This window comes from Phyllostomus discolor, chromosome 4 (genome assembly GCF_004126475.2).
Source record: "Phyllostomus discolor isolate MPI-MPIP mPhyDis1 chromosome 4, mPhyDis1.pri.v3, whole genome shotgun sequence".
NCBI lineage: Eukaryota > Metazoa > Chordata > Mammalia > Chiroptera > Phyllostomidae > Phyllostomus > Phyllostomus discolor.
In genome coordinates, this window is record NC_040906.2 from 179711305 (window position 1) to 179731080 (window position 19776).

Genomic DNA, 19776 nt, shown 5'->3' on the forward strand with positions numbered 1-19776 from the left:
GGGGAGCAGGATTTTTAAACAAAAGCCGGACATGGGTAATTACCCCGGAGCTGAACTGAGGCCCGTTCTGTTCAGCACTGTCATTTCTATCTCCTTTCACTCTCTGCTGATTGCAGGAGAGAAGATCCACCACTGTCTTTCTCTTGCATCTCTCTGCCTTCTTCCTCTCACCTTACTTAAGAATGTATATCATAGCTTTAAAATTTCATGAGTCCAAAAGTTTCTTGACAAAATTAGATGAGCATTGCCAGTTTGGTGGCTTTACTATGGTGAGAGCATCATTGGTTTTCACTTATCATAGAGTAAGTTTCTTAAGCCATTTGTATTCAAGTGTTTGCAGTGAAACTGCTGTTTTGTATAAACTACTGTCACTTTGAGAATATAAATGACATAATGTTAAAACTAGTGAGGTAGGAGAAATCATTATCTCATTGTCAGGAACTGTCAGTAACAAACAGGACAACTTAAACCCGACCTGTAATTAAAATAAAAGCCATTTGGTTTTCTTCTGAATGGTTTTCAACTTCATCCCCAAAGTGACACCTTTGTGGGAGAAATCTCTTGTTTCTAAACAGTAATTTTATAAACTGATGATTATCCTTAGGTATTTCGACTGACATTTGGGGGATTCTATCAAAGTGACCCTTGGCAGGAAAGGGACAGTGAGAGAGCATTTGGCTTCAGTCAGAATGTGGGTGGGGACTGGAGTGACAGATGCAGATGAGGTAGCAGAGCTGGGGCTCCAGTGTGTAGTAGAGGGTGGGGCGGGGCCAGGGAAGCTGAGGGAATTGTACCCAAGGAGTCCTTTTTCCTCTCTGAAGAAGGATTTAAGATTTTGCCGGGGAGTGAATAAATGGATATCAATGTAAGGTCTTGAGGACAGGTGAAATTTTGAGAGACATGCTATGAGAAAAGAAAAAAACTAATAGTTTTTACATTTATGTCTTTTTCTTCTGTTTATGTTTTCTTTCCTGATTCAATCACATGTTCCCTGTGGGAAAAACTGTGGCTTTCATCACTCAGCGTGTATTTTGGGAACCATTTGTGTGAGGTGTTGGGACTACACAGACTGGTAAGGCATAGGTAGACCTTACCCTAGAAAACTTGGACACTGGGAGAAGCGGCCACCCAGCCCACTTCAGTGTGATGTGCTTGATTCTGAGCAAGGTGCTACTATGCAAACACCAGGGAGCACCTTCCTGAGATGATGCTTCGGCCGAGAGAGGAGGCCCACATTTTGAACAAAGATGCAGAGACTCAGAGCGGCGTGGCGCATTGAGGGAACTCCAGACCTTTAACATGAGAGCATACTGTGTAGCTGGGGGAGGAGTGGTTGGAGACGGAGTGGGAAAACAAAGGGATTTTTAGCGTTGAGGTCTTTACACACCAAAGAGTTCCAAGTTCATCTTTTCGGTGCTGGCAAGCCCATGAGGGATATCAGGAGAGCAGAAGTTGTTTTAATGAAAGTCGCTGATGCTTTACTGTGCAGGCAGGTGTGAGTCGTGGAAAGATAATCTGTGACACCAGTGTTGGCCCCTGTGGCGGTCACGCAGAGATGGGCGGCTTACACTAAGGAAGGCAGGATTGGAGGTCTAGAGGAGACAATAGAATGAGAGTGTGGGGGAGATAGACAGGCGGGAGCTGATGACCGGTTAGATACCTGGGCGAGGGAGACAGGAATAAAGGATAACTGTCAGAAGTCTGGGTGGCAGTTTTGCATGTCGTTGTACCCATTCCCCCTCTCCCGGAAGGACACGGTGCAGTGCCCCTTTTCTGGGCTGCTGCAGCAGTCTGCCAGCCAGCTTACCACCCTCTGCAGTTCAGCCTGTCACTGTATTTTACATAGTAGCCAGAGTATCTCTGAGAATGTAAATAAATAAAGAAACTTCTCTGCTTAAAAGTCATCAGTGACTTTCTGTGGTATTTAGAATGTAATTAAAAATCCTTCAGATAACCTTTAAAACTAATTTGGTCTGCTCCTGGCCTGTCTCTCCAATTTCATTTTGAGCCGCTTTCCCTTTTGTTTACCAAGCGTTAGCCACGCTGGTCTGCTTTCGGTTCCCGGAATGTACTTTCCTCTCTCTAGTCTCCGAGTCTTCTCCATTGTGTTCCTCTCTCATTGTGCTTCCCAGAATGTTTTCTTACCCTGTCTTTCTATGAGTACGTTTAATCCGTTCTTTAGGTTTCAGACAGATGTCCCTTCCTTAGGGAAGCCTTTCTTGTCCATTTTCTTCACTCCGTCTAACTAGGTGTCTCCTTATATTCTTACGGTACCCCCTCTTCTCAGTGTTTTGAATCACAGTTGCAAGTATACGTTTGTGTATTGTTTAATGTCTGTCTCCCACTGGTACCTTAGATTTGAGTTCACGGACCTTGACTGTTTTGCTCATCACTCAGTAAATATTTATTGATTATTTTGGACCTTCCCAGAATAAAAAAAAATCAAATTTAACAGTATTTTAATTACCCATTTGAGGGAAGAGTAGGAACATATAATTATGGCTAGCTAAAAGTTTTCTGTTTGAAAATTGACTGAATTTTATTATCCTGACATCACTCTTTAAAAATTGTGTTACAAAAACCTTCCAATCCCTTGGTATCTAGGCCTCCTTTCTCAGGAAAAGCAAACCGAAAAAGCAGCTGAATGACCATACATACTATGGAAAATTGTAACATCTTTCCTCTGCTTAAGGAGGAGATGGTACTGAAGCGTGGCAGGTTCCGGGAGAAGGCACTAATTCCTAGAAGGATTGCCTCACCTAAGTGGAGTTCTCAGTGAGGTCATTGATGGCGCCCCATTTGGGAGGTGCTCTTCCATACACCTTTCTCATGGTGTGATCCAGAGTGTCACTCGTTCCATTCGAAGTGTCCGTTTCAAACATCACTACAGAACAGAGTTTTGTTTCTTTCTCGAGAATTTGTTTCCCTGTAAGTTATTAAGTTATAACTGGTTAAAGTACTTGCCTTTTAATATCTTTTTGGTGGATTTTGTGGCACTCTGTTTTGGTGTAGGGATAATTGTACAAATAATTAAGGAGTAACTTGAATAAGGTCTAGTTGTGTACTCCTTCTGGAGAACACTTTGCAATTCCAGGTTGGCCATGGACGGCAGTTCACTTTAGAGTCACCGAGGTGAATATGTGTTTGCATGTTTCCCCACCATTCTCTTAAAAATGGGATGAATAAATAAATGCTCATGCCCCCTGAAGAAAAATAGCCATCCTGGTCACGTTGGTGCTCTCTGACTCTAGATGTTTATAGTAAGTCGGACTGAAACGGTGAGGGACAGAGAGCGCTCCTGACAGTCAGGTGTGGTCAGCCCTGTTGTCAACTGTCTTCACCCACATCAGGAAATACTGTAAAGAAGGATTTACTCTGCTTCTGCCAGCAGAGGGCAGTGTACACATATAAGTTCACTGCAGTTGGAAAGGCCTTCTTTGGTTCCTTTGGCAAGTGTGCTAAAATTCCTCGAGTGGTTTATGTTTAGAATTAGCAGTACTGATGGGACAGGAAATTGGCTGGGTGGGACAGTGGTTAAAGGGGTTCTGTCTAAAAGTTTTGATGTGAAATATGTGCTACCATAATGTTGCTGTTCAGTGAGGAATGTTCTCTAAATGTCAAACTCCATTTTGAAGGACTCACCAATCTACCATGTGGGATGTTAACTCTTTAACCATTGTTTTGTTGTAATTTCTACTGAAAAAAAAAGAGGGAGAGAGGGAGGGAGAGAGAGAGAGAGAGAGAAAAGAAGTGATGGAAGAAGCATGAGTTTTGAAGTCTGATCTAGGCTACTGTTCTGCCAGTGCTACTTACTAGTTGGGTGACCTATGGCAAATTACTTAAACTCCTTAAGTCTCCCTTTCCTTGTCTGCAAAATTTAGGTAACAATCTGCTGTGAAAAGAGGCAGACAATTTATAATAGATTTATAGAAAACACATAGTTGTAAATATTTATGAGTTACTTGCTTGAATCAGAACTTGTGTATTTCTTGCTATATTTACATTTGCTGTTTGTCTTACAAGATTAAGTGATTGGTCTGAATGCTGTGCATTTCCATTATGTAGCATAGATTTCCCTACTTTTAATTAAGAAACTCTTAATTTTTGTTATAAAAAGTTGACAAACAACATAAAATGGAGTAAAAATAGCCTCTTCAACAAATGGTGTTGGGAGAACTGGATAGCCACATGCAAAAAAATGAAACTTGAGCACCAACTTACACCATATACAAAAATAAATTCAAGGTAGGTAAAAGACTTAAATATAAAACGGGACACCGTTAAAGTCCTAGAGGACAACGTAGGTAGGAAAATCTCAGATATTTCACGAAGAAACTTTTTTACTGACTTGTCCCCTAGAGCAAGGGACATAAAGGAAAGAATAAACAAATGGGACCTCATCAAAATTAAAAGCTTCTGCACAGCTAAAGAAAACAGTATCAGAATTAAAAGAGAACCAACTGTATGGGAAAACATTTGCCAATGATACCTCATACAAGGGTTTCATCTCCAAAATACATGAAGAACTTACATGACTACATTCTAAGAAGACAAGGAATCCAATTAAAAAATGGGCAAAGGACTTGAACAGACACTTCTCCAAGGAGGACATACAGAAAATCCAAAGACACATGAAATGATGTTCAATATCGCTAGCTATCAGAGAGATGCAAATTAAAACCACAATGAGATACCACTTCACACCAATGAGAATGGCCATCATAAACAAAGCAACAAACAACAAGTGTTGGAGAGGTTGTGGAGAAAAGGGGACCCTAGTGCACTGCTGGTGGGGCGGTAGACTGGTACAACCACTGTGGAAAGCAGTATGGAACTTCCTCAGGAAACTAAAAATGGATCTGCCTTTTGACCCAGCAATTCCACTGCTGGGACTCTCTCCTAAGAATACTAAAACGCCAATCCAAAAGAACCTATGCATCCCAATGTTCATAGCAGCACAATTTACAATAGCTAGATGCTGGAAGCAAGCAGGATGCCCATCAGTAAATGAATGGATCAAAAAACTATGGTACATTTACACAGTGGAATTCTATGCAGCAGAAAGAAAGAAGGAACTTCTACCATTCGCAGCAGCTTGGATGGAGCTGGAAAACATGCTAAGTGAAACAAGCCAGGCAGTGAAAGACAAATACCATATGATCTCACCTTTAACAGGAACCTAAACAACAAAACAAAGAAACAAGCAAAATATAACCAAAGACACTGAAATAGGGGATAGACTGACAGTGATCAGAGGGGAGAGTAGAGGGAATTTCAGGGGCCATTGGGAAGGGTTCACGGGAACAAACTTAAAGGACACATGGACAAAAACTAGGGGGAGGGTGGTAATGGGAGGGAAGTGGGGAGGATTGGGAGTAAAAAGGAGAAAACTGTATTTGAACAATGATTAAAATAAATTTTTTTTAAAAAGTTGACAAACAATAGACTGTGCAATCAATAATCCAATATTTTATTAATATTTCTTTAATTACTACAGTGCTCCAAAATTTAGCCAGGAGTTATGAAATTTGAGAAAGGTGATCTGTAATCCTTCAGTGTCAGAGTTTTCTTTCTTGGCATTTCCTATTTCTTTGTGTGTTCCTATTTTCTGTGAAGTGTTTCTTGCTTACTAAAAATTGGTAGAACTCAAGGTCCTCAAGGTCTGTGACACATAGATCTACTGGTAGACAGAATTGGAAGTGTCAGGAAAACCAGAGGCCAAACGCTGGGACTGGGACAAGTCCGAGTCGCTGCAGGACATCAGGGGCTGTGTTGCTCGAGGATGCTCTCGTCCTCTCAAGTGGGCACTTCGGCCTTCGTGATACTGATTTGGAAAAGCATCTGCAGATAGGCTTGCTTGAGACGGGCAGGGAATGCAGACAGAGAGGAGGCATGAAAAGGTGATGAAAAATATGTAGAGTTGATATCATCTCAAGTGTGAGCCCTAGTGAACTGAACTAAAGATAGGATGAAAGAAAAAGATAAAAGAAGTTTGTCATTTTCTTCAGCATTGAGGTAACATAAATTCTGCATGTTGCAAACAGTATAGTTCATATAGACCAGGGTATATGTGAAATGTGGCATGTGATATTGACATGTGTGGTATATATGTGATTATGTGTGTTAGACCATAGATACACTGAATGTTTCATGGGGAACATTTTATGAGCCATAACTTTTCCACTTCTATGAAAATGATAGCCACAGCCCTCGGAGCGTCTGCCTTCCCCTGACGCAGGACTTTTGCTGCACAGTAACAGAATGGCTCCCAGGCTACATACACAAGGGATTTGGAGCTTTGGGTTTCTCTAGGAGTTTGTGTTGTAAATGTCTTATTTCATAGTCAGGGACAATACAGGAGGAGGTGTTCCAGCATGGGGCTGAAGTACACACCTCATGTTGATTTTCCTCAGCTCCCTGAGAGATACAGAAAAGAGGGTTTCCCCCAGAGGCTGCATTTCTAAGGTTGATATCCTTTCTGACTTTCCCAGTAGTGTGTTCTTCTCTGCCACCAGATCCCTGTAGAGGTCAACTCACAGTCTATAAGGGGCTTATTTTGCTTTTACTTTATTCTGAGGAAGTTTTGAGGTCTAAACTGTTCACAGAATGTCATATAGGTAGTACACGTTTTCTAGATAGCCATTAATTAGCATGTATCATTACTTTTGGGTTTTCTAGGCTGCTTCTGTTCATTTCATATCCCTGACTCTAATCTTTATAATTCTCTGTTCTTTATCACCAGTTTGCCGTGTTTATGTCCTTCTGGTCAAAGATAAGCTATTTTGTTAAGTTCTCTCTCTGGTCTAAGATGAAAGTCCATTTCCCATTGTGTTGTGGCCTTTGTGTCTTGCTTCCACCAGTGAGCTGCATAATTGGTAGCTTTGGCTTGCTAGGCGTGCAAGCAGCTGAGCCTGAGTCAGTCCCCAGCCTATCCTCAGCTGTCTTCCATGCCTCTGCCTTCTAAGCTTGCATCAAGGAGGCAGGCATCTCTGCCCTCATTCTCCTCACCACTGCAGCTACGGGACATTCCCTGAAGCAGTCCACACTGAGTTTCCAGTGGAGGTGATTTTGCATGGCCTAGAGGAGTCACAGGGAGAAGAGGACAGAAGGCAAAGCTGGGGAGGACCTTATTGCCTGATAGGATGCTGATGCCTCTTGTACAGGAGAGGAAAGGGACAAGACATTCAGCACACTAATGGGCAGTTGAATCTATGTCCCAAACATTAAGAGAAAGCCTCAGAGTCGGGGGAAGTTGAAACCCATTTGGATGTTAGCCAGAAATGCTGGCATACTAGATTTGCATTTAATAAGTAAAGTTTGGTCTCAGTATGAAGAGAAGACTACAGAGGGAACCACTGAAGATGGGGCAACTCATCATTTGGGTAAAAAACAGGAGAAATGGGGAGGGCTTATTAAATTACAGTACTGAAGTTATGGGAAAGAGGAGAAGTGGACCTGAGGTACTTAGGATGCAGAATCTAAGAGTTTCAGACTGACTAGTATGAGAAAAAAAGGGGCAGGGATTTGACCCAGGATTCTGATTTTGGTAACTAGGTGCAGAATGAGAGAGAGAGCTGTGAGAAGTCAAGTAGCAGGAGGGATGTCGGCATCTAAACTTAGCTTTTAAATGTAACCAACTAAAGAACATTTCTTCCAGAATTAAGCTAATGTAGTTCAGGAATTGGACAAATTTTCTGGACTCTCAGACTTGATAAAAGCTTGACTCGGCACCAAGGCTGAGTGCTGGAATCAGTGCTGAGTTCTGTGCTGCTCCTGTCCCCGTTACAGGCCTGGATGGGGACCAGACTGAGTCCTGTTCTGAAGTCGCCTGCACTCCTAGGCTTGTGGAATCTTTTAGGCATCCCTGTGCTCCTTCAGCCTCCTCTTGGTGTGAACATTTTGCGTCATTGGAATACATCTTCTTAGGTGCTAGAGCTTAGTGAATCACACTTGGAATCCACTTGGTTCCTTTCTGGGTAGGTCTTAGTCCATCACCTGTTTCTTCCCAGAGATACTCTTCCTTCTCGAGTCAGGGACAAAGTTCTTTTGGAGAAACCCTTATTATGTTGTAGTTAACGGTATAGTCTCTAGGGTCAAATATACCTGTACTCAAATTCTAGCTGTGTCATTTACCAGCTGTGTTATCTTGGGCCTGTACTCTTAAATGATTCCTCATCTGTAAATAGTGATAATATCTCTGAGAGCTGGTTTGGCTGTGTTAGATAGTACATATAAAGTATTTAGCATGGATTTGGACCCATAATAAATGCCCAGTGAATACTGCTTTTCATTTGGTACTCCTTAATCGCATACCTGGAGGTTGACCAGATTTTATCGTCTGCAGTTGGTAACCATTGGCATGGCTGTGTGTGCTTGCAGGGATTTGGCTGATGTACTTAGTGACATGAAATCTTAGTAGCCACCTTTTTTTTTTCTTTTTTTTTTTTTGATGAATCAGAAAATCTGGGCATGTTTAATAATTTAATTTTTGTGCATTTAAAAAAATTCTATACCAAATAGTTTCTTAATAAACAAATCAGCTAACAATGTTACTTTGGGTAGGTCTGGGCTTTTATTAATGTTAGCTGTGAGGGAAAGATTAAGATACACATCTCATACAGGAATAAGGAAGAATGTGAAAATATTTCGAGGATTGTTATTTTCTAGCTATGTTTGTAGATACCATTTTGGTACTGAAATCAGGATAAAAAGTTAGGCATCCTGTTTTCTAATTGTGTCTCCACACCTGTTCTCACAAGCACATTAACCCACGTGCAGTGGAATATAAATTTACAGAAGTACATGGGGGATGAGATTTTATTTCTAGGGCTTGAGATGGCTAGTGACATTGGATGAGTAGTTGATTTTTCATTCTTTATCTCTCAGTCTTCTAAGCCTGGAAACATGCCATCCTCGTCCAGATTGTCAGGTGTCAGTGTGAGCACTAGCGCTTACCTGCCTCTGAGTCTGCTAGTGGGGAAGTCGCTTGTATCTTCAGTCACTGTGGTAACTTTAAGTTATCAGGTATGGTTTATTTTGTTAACTGAATGTACATGCACTCCTGAGCAGTTTGATTTACCTGTATGACATTATACAAATGCAGTACCTTGCTGTTATATACCTTCAGAATAGAAGCTTCCTTATTTGATAATTCTTACAGTCATAGATGATGTCAGTTTGTGCTGAACTAGGGATCAGAAGATGCACGTGGTCATCTCGGCTGGTGTTGCCTGGGATGACCATCTGTCCTCTCTGGGTCTCTGTTTTCTCAGTAAAAAGTGCTTGTCCTCTCTGTGCAGAGGATTGTGTGGGTGAGATGAGGTGAAGCAGGTGAAAACACTTTGGACACCCATGCAAGACACATACATAAAGTGGTGGTTTATTTCTATTTCAGGGAATGAAACAACACTAGAAAAAGAAGTATGCGCCAGAGAGTGAGATACGGCTTAAAGTAAATGACTGCTTTGGTTGCAAGCTAACTAAGGAAACTAACTCAGACATCTTTGTTTTCTGTCTTTTCCACCTATCCAGAACCGGGACCAGTACTCGCATCTGCTGAGTGGTCAGTGTCTGCCATACCAAGGCCATAACTCCTTTCGTGAGAGGTATTTCAGTGGGCTCACAAAAAGAATTGCCAAGGAAGAAAAATCTGTCCAGGAGTGAAAGTGAACATTCTGACAATGGAGAAAGAATAAAGATTTGATGGAAAAGACATCTGGATGTGAACTTTCATGTATGATACAGAAAACACGTACTGTTTTAAATAATTTTATATAAAAAAATGTTACAAAGTAAATTGAAAAACTCTTTTAAAATTAGTTTTGTTTTATAGACTATTTTGTTGAATGTGGTCTTTTGAACCTTATTTAATTTATATTTGTATTATGGAAATTGAAAACAGTTATATTTTTTGTAATTAATTTACAAAGGGAACTAATATTGTTGACTTTCTAAACTGCTCTCTACCAAATAGAGGCAGTTACTAGTGGCTGAGGATTTATTCATTAGGTAGATCTGTTTAATTTGGTTTTTGATTGTAATTGATTTACAATGCCACTAATAAAGCTTACTGAGGATTCCTAAAAGTGTACAGTATTCAGTGCTTTTCAGGGGGAATGTGATGGAAGAAATGAATTTTTATTTCATCACATTCCCTTACTTGTAAATGATAGACAAGTAAGTCATAACAATGTAATGGTGCTGATGAGAGAGGCTAGGACCTGACACTCTAAAAGGGTTCCCAGCTCCCTGAGGCCGGTCCACATCTGAAGCTCGTCTGCACCTTGGATTTGCTCCTGCATTCCTAAACCTCGACTGTCGGTCAAGTTAACTACCCACAATTTTTGGTTTAGAAAGTAACTGATAGTTAAAAGCAGAAACAACAACACAAGTCCTTGATGGTTTCCTAATGGTATTAAGCCTAATCAGAGCTCTTTGAAATAGAAGCTATATTTTTCTTGAAGGAGAAACTTTGCTGAGTCCACATTGTGTCCATCATGAAAATATCTTGTTTGAAAACCACTACACCCATTACTGCAGGATGCTAATAGCTTTCCTGCTCTCGGTGGTCAGATGTACCTCAGCAGGCGGCAGTAAACGTATCCTCTCCCTCTAACCAGAGCCTATTTTTATTTATGTTATTATTATTGTTACGGTGTTAGCGCTGGCCTGTACTGACTCACAGCTTGAGCGTGCATGGCTTAGGACCTCTGAAGGAGAGGCGCTGCCCGAGCAGGGGGACAGGGAGCAGGCGGTCCCCTTCGTTCTGTCTCCTCTTCTCACCCTGCAGCTCTCGTTCAGCAGTGGATCTCAAACATTTCAGTGATTGTTTTGTTTGGGTTTCTGGATGTGATTTGTGGCACACTGGGGAAAATCTAAAAGTATTCAAGGATGATTTATTTTCAGTATTTCTGTTATAAACCATGTTATTTAAAGTTTTTTGAGGTTATATGGGGGGCAAGTTTGAGCTAAGTTGGGAAGCAGTATGGTGACAGGGCAAGGGGGGTGGAGGTAGGTGGAGGCAGGCGAAGTAGGGGTGAGGGAGGACGGAAGGAGACTCGACCGTGGGTGGTGAGCACACGGTGCGGTGTGCAGGTGATGACGTTCTGTGGGGCGTGCACTGGAGCCTGCACTAAAGCTATTAGCATCCTGCAGTAATGGGTGGCTTTATTAACCTGCGCCACCCCCAATAAATTCAGTAAACAAAATAGAGATTTTAGACTTAGACCATGATTTTGTTGTCACAAACATTAGTCCAATTAGTTCTGGAAACAGTGCAACATTAGTTGTAGTACCTTTGTCCTTAAAAATCATCTAACATTTAAAAAATATTTTAAATTATTTCTTATTACCACTCATTGAGGTCTTCTAGCCTTTGATTCTTCATTATTGTGAGGCTTATTTTCATGTTTATCAGTGAGCTTGGTCTCCCATTGCGGAAATGCTCAGAGTGTGCATTTGTGTAGTTTTTTTAAGGTTGGCACTCAATTTTGATTTTAGAGTAGAGGCGTCAGATTTTTTAAAAAGAGAGACTTTATTTTCTGGCTTCAAGATATTATTATTTTCTGCATAAGGTCTAGCAGATCATTTCCAGGATTGCTTCAGTTTTATGTGTATTCTTCACTTAGTAAAAACATCGCCTAGCAAAATGCCTACTTTTTGGATAGTTCTCATAGTATGGATTTACTGTACAATCTGTGAGTGAGCCCTAGGTGGTCTGTGGGCTAGCCTATTTCATGTTTATAATATGACAAAATCTGTAATTTTCTTTCTGGCATATGTTAAATATCCATAAACTCCAGACGGTTACCTTGGTTGTGTTTCATCGGAAGCAACCTCCTCCTTATCCATTCTGGTGGGGAAATTTTGCTGTGAGAGCTGGGAGGGAATAGTAGAGTAGGTGGTCTTTGGTATGTTTAGCCAGAGTGGCCAGCAGATTTTCACATTTTAGGATCTGCTGCAGATTCTCAGCCACTTCCTGCCCGGAGTGACCCAGGTTTGGGCCAGCTCACCGCTAACTTCCTTATGACTAATTCTTTAAATACAGAGATTGAGCAAGAAAACATTTTCAAACTGTTTAAATTCTGGGAGGTAAGTCAGTGTTACCACGATTTCCTTCTGGGGAAATCTTGCTTAAAACTTGAGATTCCCTGCATATTAAGGCAGAATAGTGTTACAACTAAGAAGAACTTTATTTCAAGCTTGGTAGGGAAAGTAGAATTTGTGTGAGTTAACATACCAGATGCGTTGTAGTGAATGTGTTTATATTATTGGATGAAAAATGTGCCTTAAAAGTTTTAGACATAGAAATAACTTTTGAGGTCACATGTTTTATACTCTTATTATAATTAAAGAAGCAGGGATTTGACTATTTTCTAACATCAGGAAATTAGATGTTAAGGTTGTGTTATCTAGATGCCAATATAAGCAAATCCAGCTCTTAAATCAAAGGCGTTAGTCATTTGGGTTAGAAAAACTGCTGACATCTTATGCTGGAAGTATTATCAACTATTGCTAGTCTGAAGAGATATGGAAGAAAATAGTGTTTATGGATTATTGAAGGTGATTTTTGGGGGGGACAGGGATAATCTTTCTACATTATTTTAATAAATATTCCTTGAAAAGACAATGGAGCTAAGCTAATGTTAATGGTTCTGTTAGAAGAAAAAACCCTTTGTTGATAAAATAGGGTGTAAATAGATAAGGACATTGATGACACATGGAGCAGAAATGGACTTTGGTGTTGCAGAGAACACTGATGACCTTGTTGTTGATTTTTCTGTTTGACCGAAAGGGAATATTATACCAGAATAAGGACCTTGGCTCTTTATACAAGAGCATGGTTTTGCTCCATTATAAAGTTATTTAGAAAACTAAACACTTGAAGGAATCTTTTTCTTAGAAGGATTGTATTCATAGGCTAAGTGAAAGTCTAATTTCATTTCCAACTCACCCACTCCCATTTTTCTCAGATATTTATCAAGTAATGTGGTTTGTAATCCAAACAAAAAAAAAGTGTCTTAATCCAGAACATACACACGGACACAATAACACTAGACTGATGATGTTTGTGCTTTACTAAAACACTGAGATCTTCTCTAAAACAGTGGTTTGAGAACATAAGGTCTAGAGTGTAAAGAATTGTAATGGAATGATAAACATATCTGTGATTCTATCTAGCCGTGGAATCATTGAGACAGCACATTCCTGTCTGTCCTTTGGGGTGAAAAAGCTTCCTAGGGAACCTGACCCTGCTCCCTTCGGAGAGCTGCCTTGGGACGCTCACAGGTTTCGCTGTGTGGGATAAGCAAGCTGACGTTTAGACATAACTGAGGCCAGCCTGGAATTTGGCTCTTATCCCTTCCTTCGTAAGCCACTGTAGACAGGCTCTTGGGGGAGTGGAGGGTAAATGGGCACGGCTGTCTCGGAGGAAGCCTGGGCTGAGGAACAAAATGGGGCTTAGAGATGCATGTGAAGATAAGCCAGCTTCACTCTGGGCGAAGGCTCGCCCTGTTTCTTGGGTTATTAGGATGTACTTAGTATATTTCTGGTGTCGAATTTGAATGTTCTTACTAAGGTAATCATATTGCTGTGATGCCAGACTGAATTGCCTAAAAAGGAATCTGCTTTGACCTCTATGACTTTAAAATCTCTCCTTTAATCAAGCCTTCCCGAGTCTCTCCTGAGGGCTTACTGGAAGAACTCTATTTTGTCTGACATCCAGCAGTGGAGATTAGCTGGGCTTATGTGCGAAGCTAGTCAATTTTTTAAAAAATTGGCTGAAAAAAATTAAAATTGAAAATGTAAATGGCACTTGAGCTAGCCTTTGATGGACTGCCCAAGTATTTTATCTAATGTGTTACAAGTTCGTGAAGTGGATCTAGATGGTCAGAGCTGGTATTGGTGAGCCTTAGAAGTCTGTAGAAGCTCCTTAACATTTGTTTATTTGATTATAAATAATGGATTGGAGTATCTCACCACAAGTGTGCAAGTCTGAGGGCTTCCAGCACAAACAGCGAAACCTTTTTTTTTTTGCATCATTTCATTTTTTTCTGATTTATACTTGTTGATAGAAAATTTTCCATAGATGCCTTACACGTCTGGATGTTTTTCTAAGGAAGCACCAGTTCCCTGTGTACTCGACTGTTTTGCAGGGGATGTGTGAGGGCCCTTGAAAGGCAGGGATAGTGTCTCCATTTCCCTTGTCCCCTCCCCCTCCTGAAAAACAACTATTAGCAGACTACTGGGCTCTTGTCAAAACTGAACGCTTGAGCCATAGGGCCTGATAATTTCATCATGGAGTGGACCCAGCAGCCTCGTGGCTACCAAGTTGGGAAGGGCCAATCAGCCTTACTTGTCAGGTGGACTTGGTGCATCCAAGGATGCAGCCGGCTCTGGCCCCGTGGCATCTTGGATGTCAATAATATGAAAAAGTGGCAGCCTTCTGGGGGAAATTCCACCACCTGAAACAAAGGCACTGGCTCAATGGTGTCTTTGATGAATAAGGATTACTTTTAGGGGGTTTAAAAATACATTTAGGTTGCATTTAGGAGATTCCTCTAAATGCGTGCCACCTCTTTTGCTGATGGATTGGCTGAACTGAAATGCAGTGGTGGTCACTGGGCCGCTTTGGCTGCCGAGTCTCAGTGCCAGGTATACAGAACTGAAAGAGATGTGGTTGGCCTGCTCAGTGGGCAGAACTCAGCCGTTCTCGGGGCTCCAGCCAGTACCCTCCTTGCTAAGCCTTGTTACATTTTTACTGTCTCTTAGGCTCTTAGGCTAATGACTTGTGGTTTTTGCCTGTCACTTGGAAAACTACAGATTTGGCAGGTCAAAGACACCCTTTCATGGGGGCTGAAAACAGTGGACAGAGGTGGTGGCTGAGGACAGAACTGTCTGGGTTGTCCTCTCAAGAGACAACCAGAATAAAGCTGTGGCTTGAGCCGGCACCACCCGGTTGCCATCCTGGTTGCCTGGGTCCACCGTTGTCCCAGCTGTGGCACCCACACCCGCTGTTACAAGGTGGGATGCGAAGCAAAGGATCGTGTTTCTGGTGCAGAGCTACCATCCGGTGCCAGACTTGTGTCTCCTGCCAGAAGCTGACCTGGTTGCCTGTGGTGAAGGAGACCACAGTCCGTGAAGTGTCCAGCTTGCTCCTGGCAGATGGAGGACTTCGGATCTTTGCCCCCACTCTCGAAGCTCTTGGCTGTGCGTCATCGCAGTTGACACTTTCTCAGGTTCCAGTGTTGCTGTTCCAGTCCGGTTAGTTGCCTCCAGCCACACCATTTTTGGTCCTTGAAACTGATCTGTCACGTGTTTGGCTTTCTGGACCACTTGGTAAGACAATGGTATTATACCTTTTATTGCAAAAGCCACTCGGCCGTGGGCTGGTAGTCAAGGTATTTGATAGACTTTCCGTGCTCCATACCGTCCACAGGCATCTAGAATTTCTGAGCTTTGGAAATCGTCTCTGCATTTGTTCTTTATTTTCTCTGGCAGTCCTTTCCCGAGCCTTCCCCAAGCCTTCCCAGAAAGGCTCAGTCCATTGCTCCGATGTTAGCTCTGAACAGCGCCGTGTTCTGTCTTTTGTCAGACACCCGAGTCTTTTAATTGCTGCGTTTCAACTCAGAGATAATGGGTGCATAATAGCTCGAGTCTCAAGCCAGGCATATTTTCTAAAACCGAGCACGACGAAGGTATTGTGACAGTCCAGTCCGAAAGGACTCCTCTACCTGGTGTGCTTGATTACTGATGTTGAAGCAGGAAAATAAACACTAGCAGGAAAATCAGTATTTCAGCTCATTTACTCTTTTTTTTTCTTTTTAAAGATTTTATTTATTTATTTCCAGAGAGGGAAGGGAGGGAGAAAGAGAGAAAGAGAGAGAGAAACATCAATGTGCAGTTGCTGGGAGCCGTGGCCTGCAACCCAGGCATGTGCCCTGACTGGGAATCGAACTTGAGATGCTTTGGTTCGCAGCCTGCGCTCAATCCACTGAGCTACACCAGCCAGGGCCAGCTCATTTACTCTTTAATTAATTTTCTCCTTTTCTTTACATTTTCCTCTAGATCCCCCCAAAATGTTAACATTTTTTTCTATTTTACTTTAGTGGTAACCGCTACTTGAATGGCAACCACTGTTGCAACCACTGTTGCACTGTGCAAAAACAAGCTGCATGTGCTGCTCCACTTGTCTTGTTACGCATGTTTTAAGGCTGCTGGTGATTGGTTGATGCAGAGGTGTAGAGAGTGTGGTATGTAGAAATTACATGCAGTTCAGAGTCACTGAAAGGTGGCACATGGACTGGGAATCAACAAGATAAGGCTATAGAGTATGGCCGGCGTAATTTATATCCCCATACTATGCCAAGAGCTATCTCAGATCTTTAGTGGGAAGGCAGTATCATGGGGCTTGGTCCACCAGCTAAAATGCTAGTCAGAAGGTTAGCGACATCCGGGTCACAACTAGAGCAGTGGTAGGAGAGATTGCCTGGAGATACTTGGAAGAGAAGCAGGTCCTAGTGATTGGGAACAGGGGTGAGGAGTAAGGGATTGCCCAGGGTTCCCATTGGGAGACTGGGTGAATGGCATGACCCAAACTGGAATAGACAGTGGTGGAAAAAGATGTGTTTAGGTTTGGACATCCTGAACACGAGGCATCTCTGGAATGGCCGTAGAGAACTGCGCAGCAAGCTGTGGAGTCGCAAGAGCAGAGCTGGACAGGGACCGTTTGCGTGAGGAGCAGAGATCTCTTGGACACAGAACCACGGACTGAAGGTCCACTCTGCAGCTCTGAGGTTCATTCTGTCACATTTCCTGCTGCATGATATGTGCATTTAGTAAAGAGAATTGGCATGACCAAATACTCATGAAATTGGATCAGGCAATTGCACGTTTTTATTACACGAAATTTGTATTCAAATTACTAATGAGACAAAATTACGCTCTTGCACTACAGAGAGTAGTAACACTAGCTTTGGGATGATGTGCCTCTGACTGAAGTGGATGGGTGGATGTGCTACATTGTCGAGTTTGGGCTTACAGAAATTGATAAGTTGTTGTTAGCTGCTTCTAAGAAAAACCTGCTGAAGAAACACACAGGCCACCACAGTTTGGACTCAAGATACAGAAAAATAAACACCGATTTTTTTCCTTCCTCTCCTTATCCTTTAAAATTAAAAATACTTCTCTTTCCTTTCTCTTATTTAAGTAACTACATAGTAGCTTTTGGGCAGTGACGTAAAAATTACAGGGTAGGCAAGAATATGGGGCCATTTTTAATTAAATTGGGGTTTTATTTGTTTTTTCATTTATTAAAAAATGTTGGGCCACAAATTCCAATTTTCCCCATCCCCTTTTCATACATCCTATGCATTTGGCAAAGTGCACGACATACCCCTTTCCTGCTGTGGACCTGCTGAAATCCTTTTCTGAAGCTCCCACTAATTTGGATTAAACTCACTGATTGTTTCACGCAGAAATTCTGTCAGGAAATGTCCTAAGATCTTTTGACATTTTTGACACTAAGTTCTTTTGACAGATAAGGCTCTACAAACAGCCTTATCTTTTGGGGCAAAATAAATGAATAAAATTTATTTTTTGATTTTGCCTTTTTAGCTTGTTTTCTTTCTTAGTTTTGGAGAAACAGATCAAGAACCTGAAAACAACTGAATTTTGGCCTCCAGCCTGGATTTCTGAACCCCAGGAGAGGAAGTTGAACAATGCTAAGTGGGGTCTGAGTGAAAGAAGAAGGGCAAGATGCTTCTGTGTGATGAATAAGGCCCCCGGGGAAAGACACGGCGCATCCGCACTAGCTGTAAGTGGTCCCGGAGACTCAGTCCCACAGGTGGTGTCACCTGGTCTGTCAGAACCGAGGGCTGGACTGGAAAGCCTGGCAAGTTGGTCTCTGTGGACCTTGTTGCCATTCTCGACAGTGAAAAAGACACAGCCCTGTTCCCTGTGAGCTTATAGTCTGGGGTTCGGAGGTGGTATTAAACAAAAGAGGTAAGTAGTCAATTAAAAAACTGGTCAAGGCCCTGGCCAGGTAGCTCAGTTGGTTAGCTAGAGTGTGATCCTGATACAAGGTTGTGGGTTTGATCCCTGGTCAGGACACATACAAGAATCAACCAGTTAATGCATAAATGAGTGGAACAACAAAATCGATGTTTCTCTTCCTCTCTATCTCTCTCCCCCACGTCTCTCTCAAATCACTAAAAAAAGAAAACTTTCCAAAGGGCCCAGGGTAAGTGAAAGGAGCCCGTAGCCACTTCTAACAGTGGTAGGGCATAGTAACCAGGTGTTCCTTATATTTTGGCACTTTGGGCCCTGCTGACTCTGGAGGGACTGCTCCTCCCAGGGTCGGCCAACTCCTAGGCATAGTAAAGGACTCACCTGCAAGCGAATGTTTCGTGTGTGCACTGCACACAAAGCAGCCCAGAGCCCACGTGTGATACTGCCCCCGTCTGGCTCTTATGCCCTGGCCCACTATTCCCCTGTTCAGTGGCTCCAGAGCCAGGTACCAGGCAACTAGGGACGGACCCTGCTCTCCAGAGCCCACTGAAACGATACAAACCAGCCCGTCCCAAACCTGCCCACCCTGCCTTGTTCATCCCTTCCCGACAACCCCAATAACACTCCCGCCCACACTTTTCTCACTCCCCTGCCTCCTGACCATCCCTGTGTGGCCCTGCATGGCAAGACTTGCCCTCTTCTCTGGGGAACTTCAAGGAACAAACTGTCTCTTCAGTGGCAATTGTCTTCTGGTCTGTTGGTCTCACCAGACCAGAATCATCATAACATTCACATTTCGAGTTGCAGGGGTGGGAGACGACTGGGTCAAGGAAGACTTCTGAGAGTTGGTGAGATCTGAGTGGACTGCCGGAGAAGGAGCGGACACTGCCACGTGATGTTGAATGTGGAGGGTGGGAGAGGGGTTCCTACAGCGGCATCAGCATCTGGAAAAGCAGATTTGGACAACCATCCAAGTAGTTTCTCTGCCTGGAGCTAAACTAAATGTGTTGGAGGAAGACAGGAAATGAAGCTGGAGCAGGAATGAGGGCCAGATCATAAAGGATTTACACGCCTTGCTACCGAGTCTGGACTTGATCCTGGGAGAAGCTCCCTCCTGTGATGTTTGCTCGCTTATGACGATGTCAGGCTCTTCAAGAAGTTTCAGCTTCTTACAAAATACTGCCTGGTGGCTGAGTGCTCGACTTCCTCGGCACAGAGGTCCTGAGGCAGAGGTCTGTGGCTTTGCCGCTGCTCTAGGGGCTGTTTCTCTCCTGGTTCTGGGCCTCAGGTAGTGACCCCAGAGCTACACACTTAAGGCTGCCTGCAGCAGAATGTTGTTGCCTCGGAGCCTGGGTCTCTCCATCGTAAACCCTTATCAGGTTCCTGTTACACTGTGGAAGATTTCTCAGATATGTGCGGCAGAGACCTCCCTGCCCCTGACTGACAGATACTTGCTCCCGAGCCAGGAAGCAGTCTCGAGCTGGCCTCCTGCAGTGAGGGAGGTGATTTGTATTGATTTTGCTCCTCTCCCAGTGCTGACGCGGTAGGCCTGCAGCAGGGCGAGCTGATGAAATTGCAGAGGGTGGGTTGCCAGCTCCTGTCTGTCCCGAGTTCCGAGGACAATCACAAACCCTGTCTCCGGGAGCTGCTTCTCTCCCCCAAGACAAATGAGCTGTTGAAGTACCATGATTTTGAAATCCTAGCAGTACACATAAAGGGTATTTTTCTGATCAACCTCAAGGAATCTGTCATAAATAAATAAAAAAAAAA

At 42.8% G+C, this 19776-nt stretch overlaps 1 protein-coding gene across 5 annotated transcripts in view; it reads left to right on the top strand.

Moving 5' to 3' along the window:
• The window catches only part of TRMT11 (tRNA methyltransferase 11 homolog), a 72715-nt gene that overhangs the window by 37434 nt on the left and 15505 nt on the right, over positions 1-19776 (top strand). For 4 of the 5 annotated variants that reach the window (XM_028510884.2, XM_036024659.1, XM_036024658.1 and 1 more), the window contains one exon: positions 9532-10085. The exons of the other annotated variant lie outside the window; for it this stretch is intronic. In XM_028510884.2, coding sequence (XP_028366685.2) covers positions 9532-9663 — 132 coding nt within the window. In that variant the 3' untranslated portion in view covers positions 9664-10085. Of the gene's footprint in view, positions 1-9531; positions 10086-19776 lie in introns of those variants that run through there. 5 annotated transcript variants of the gene reach the window in all.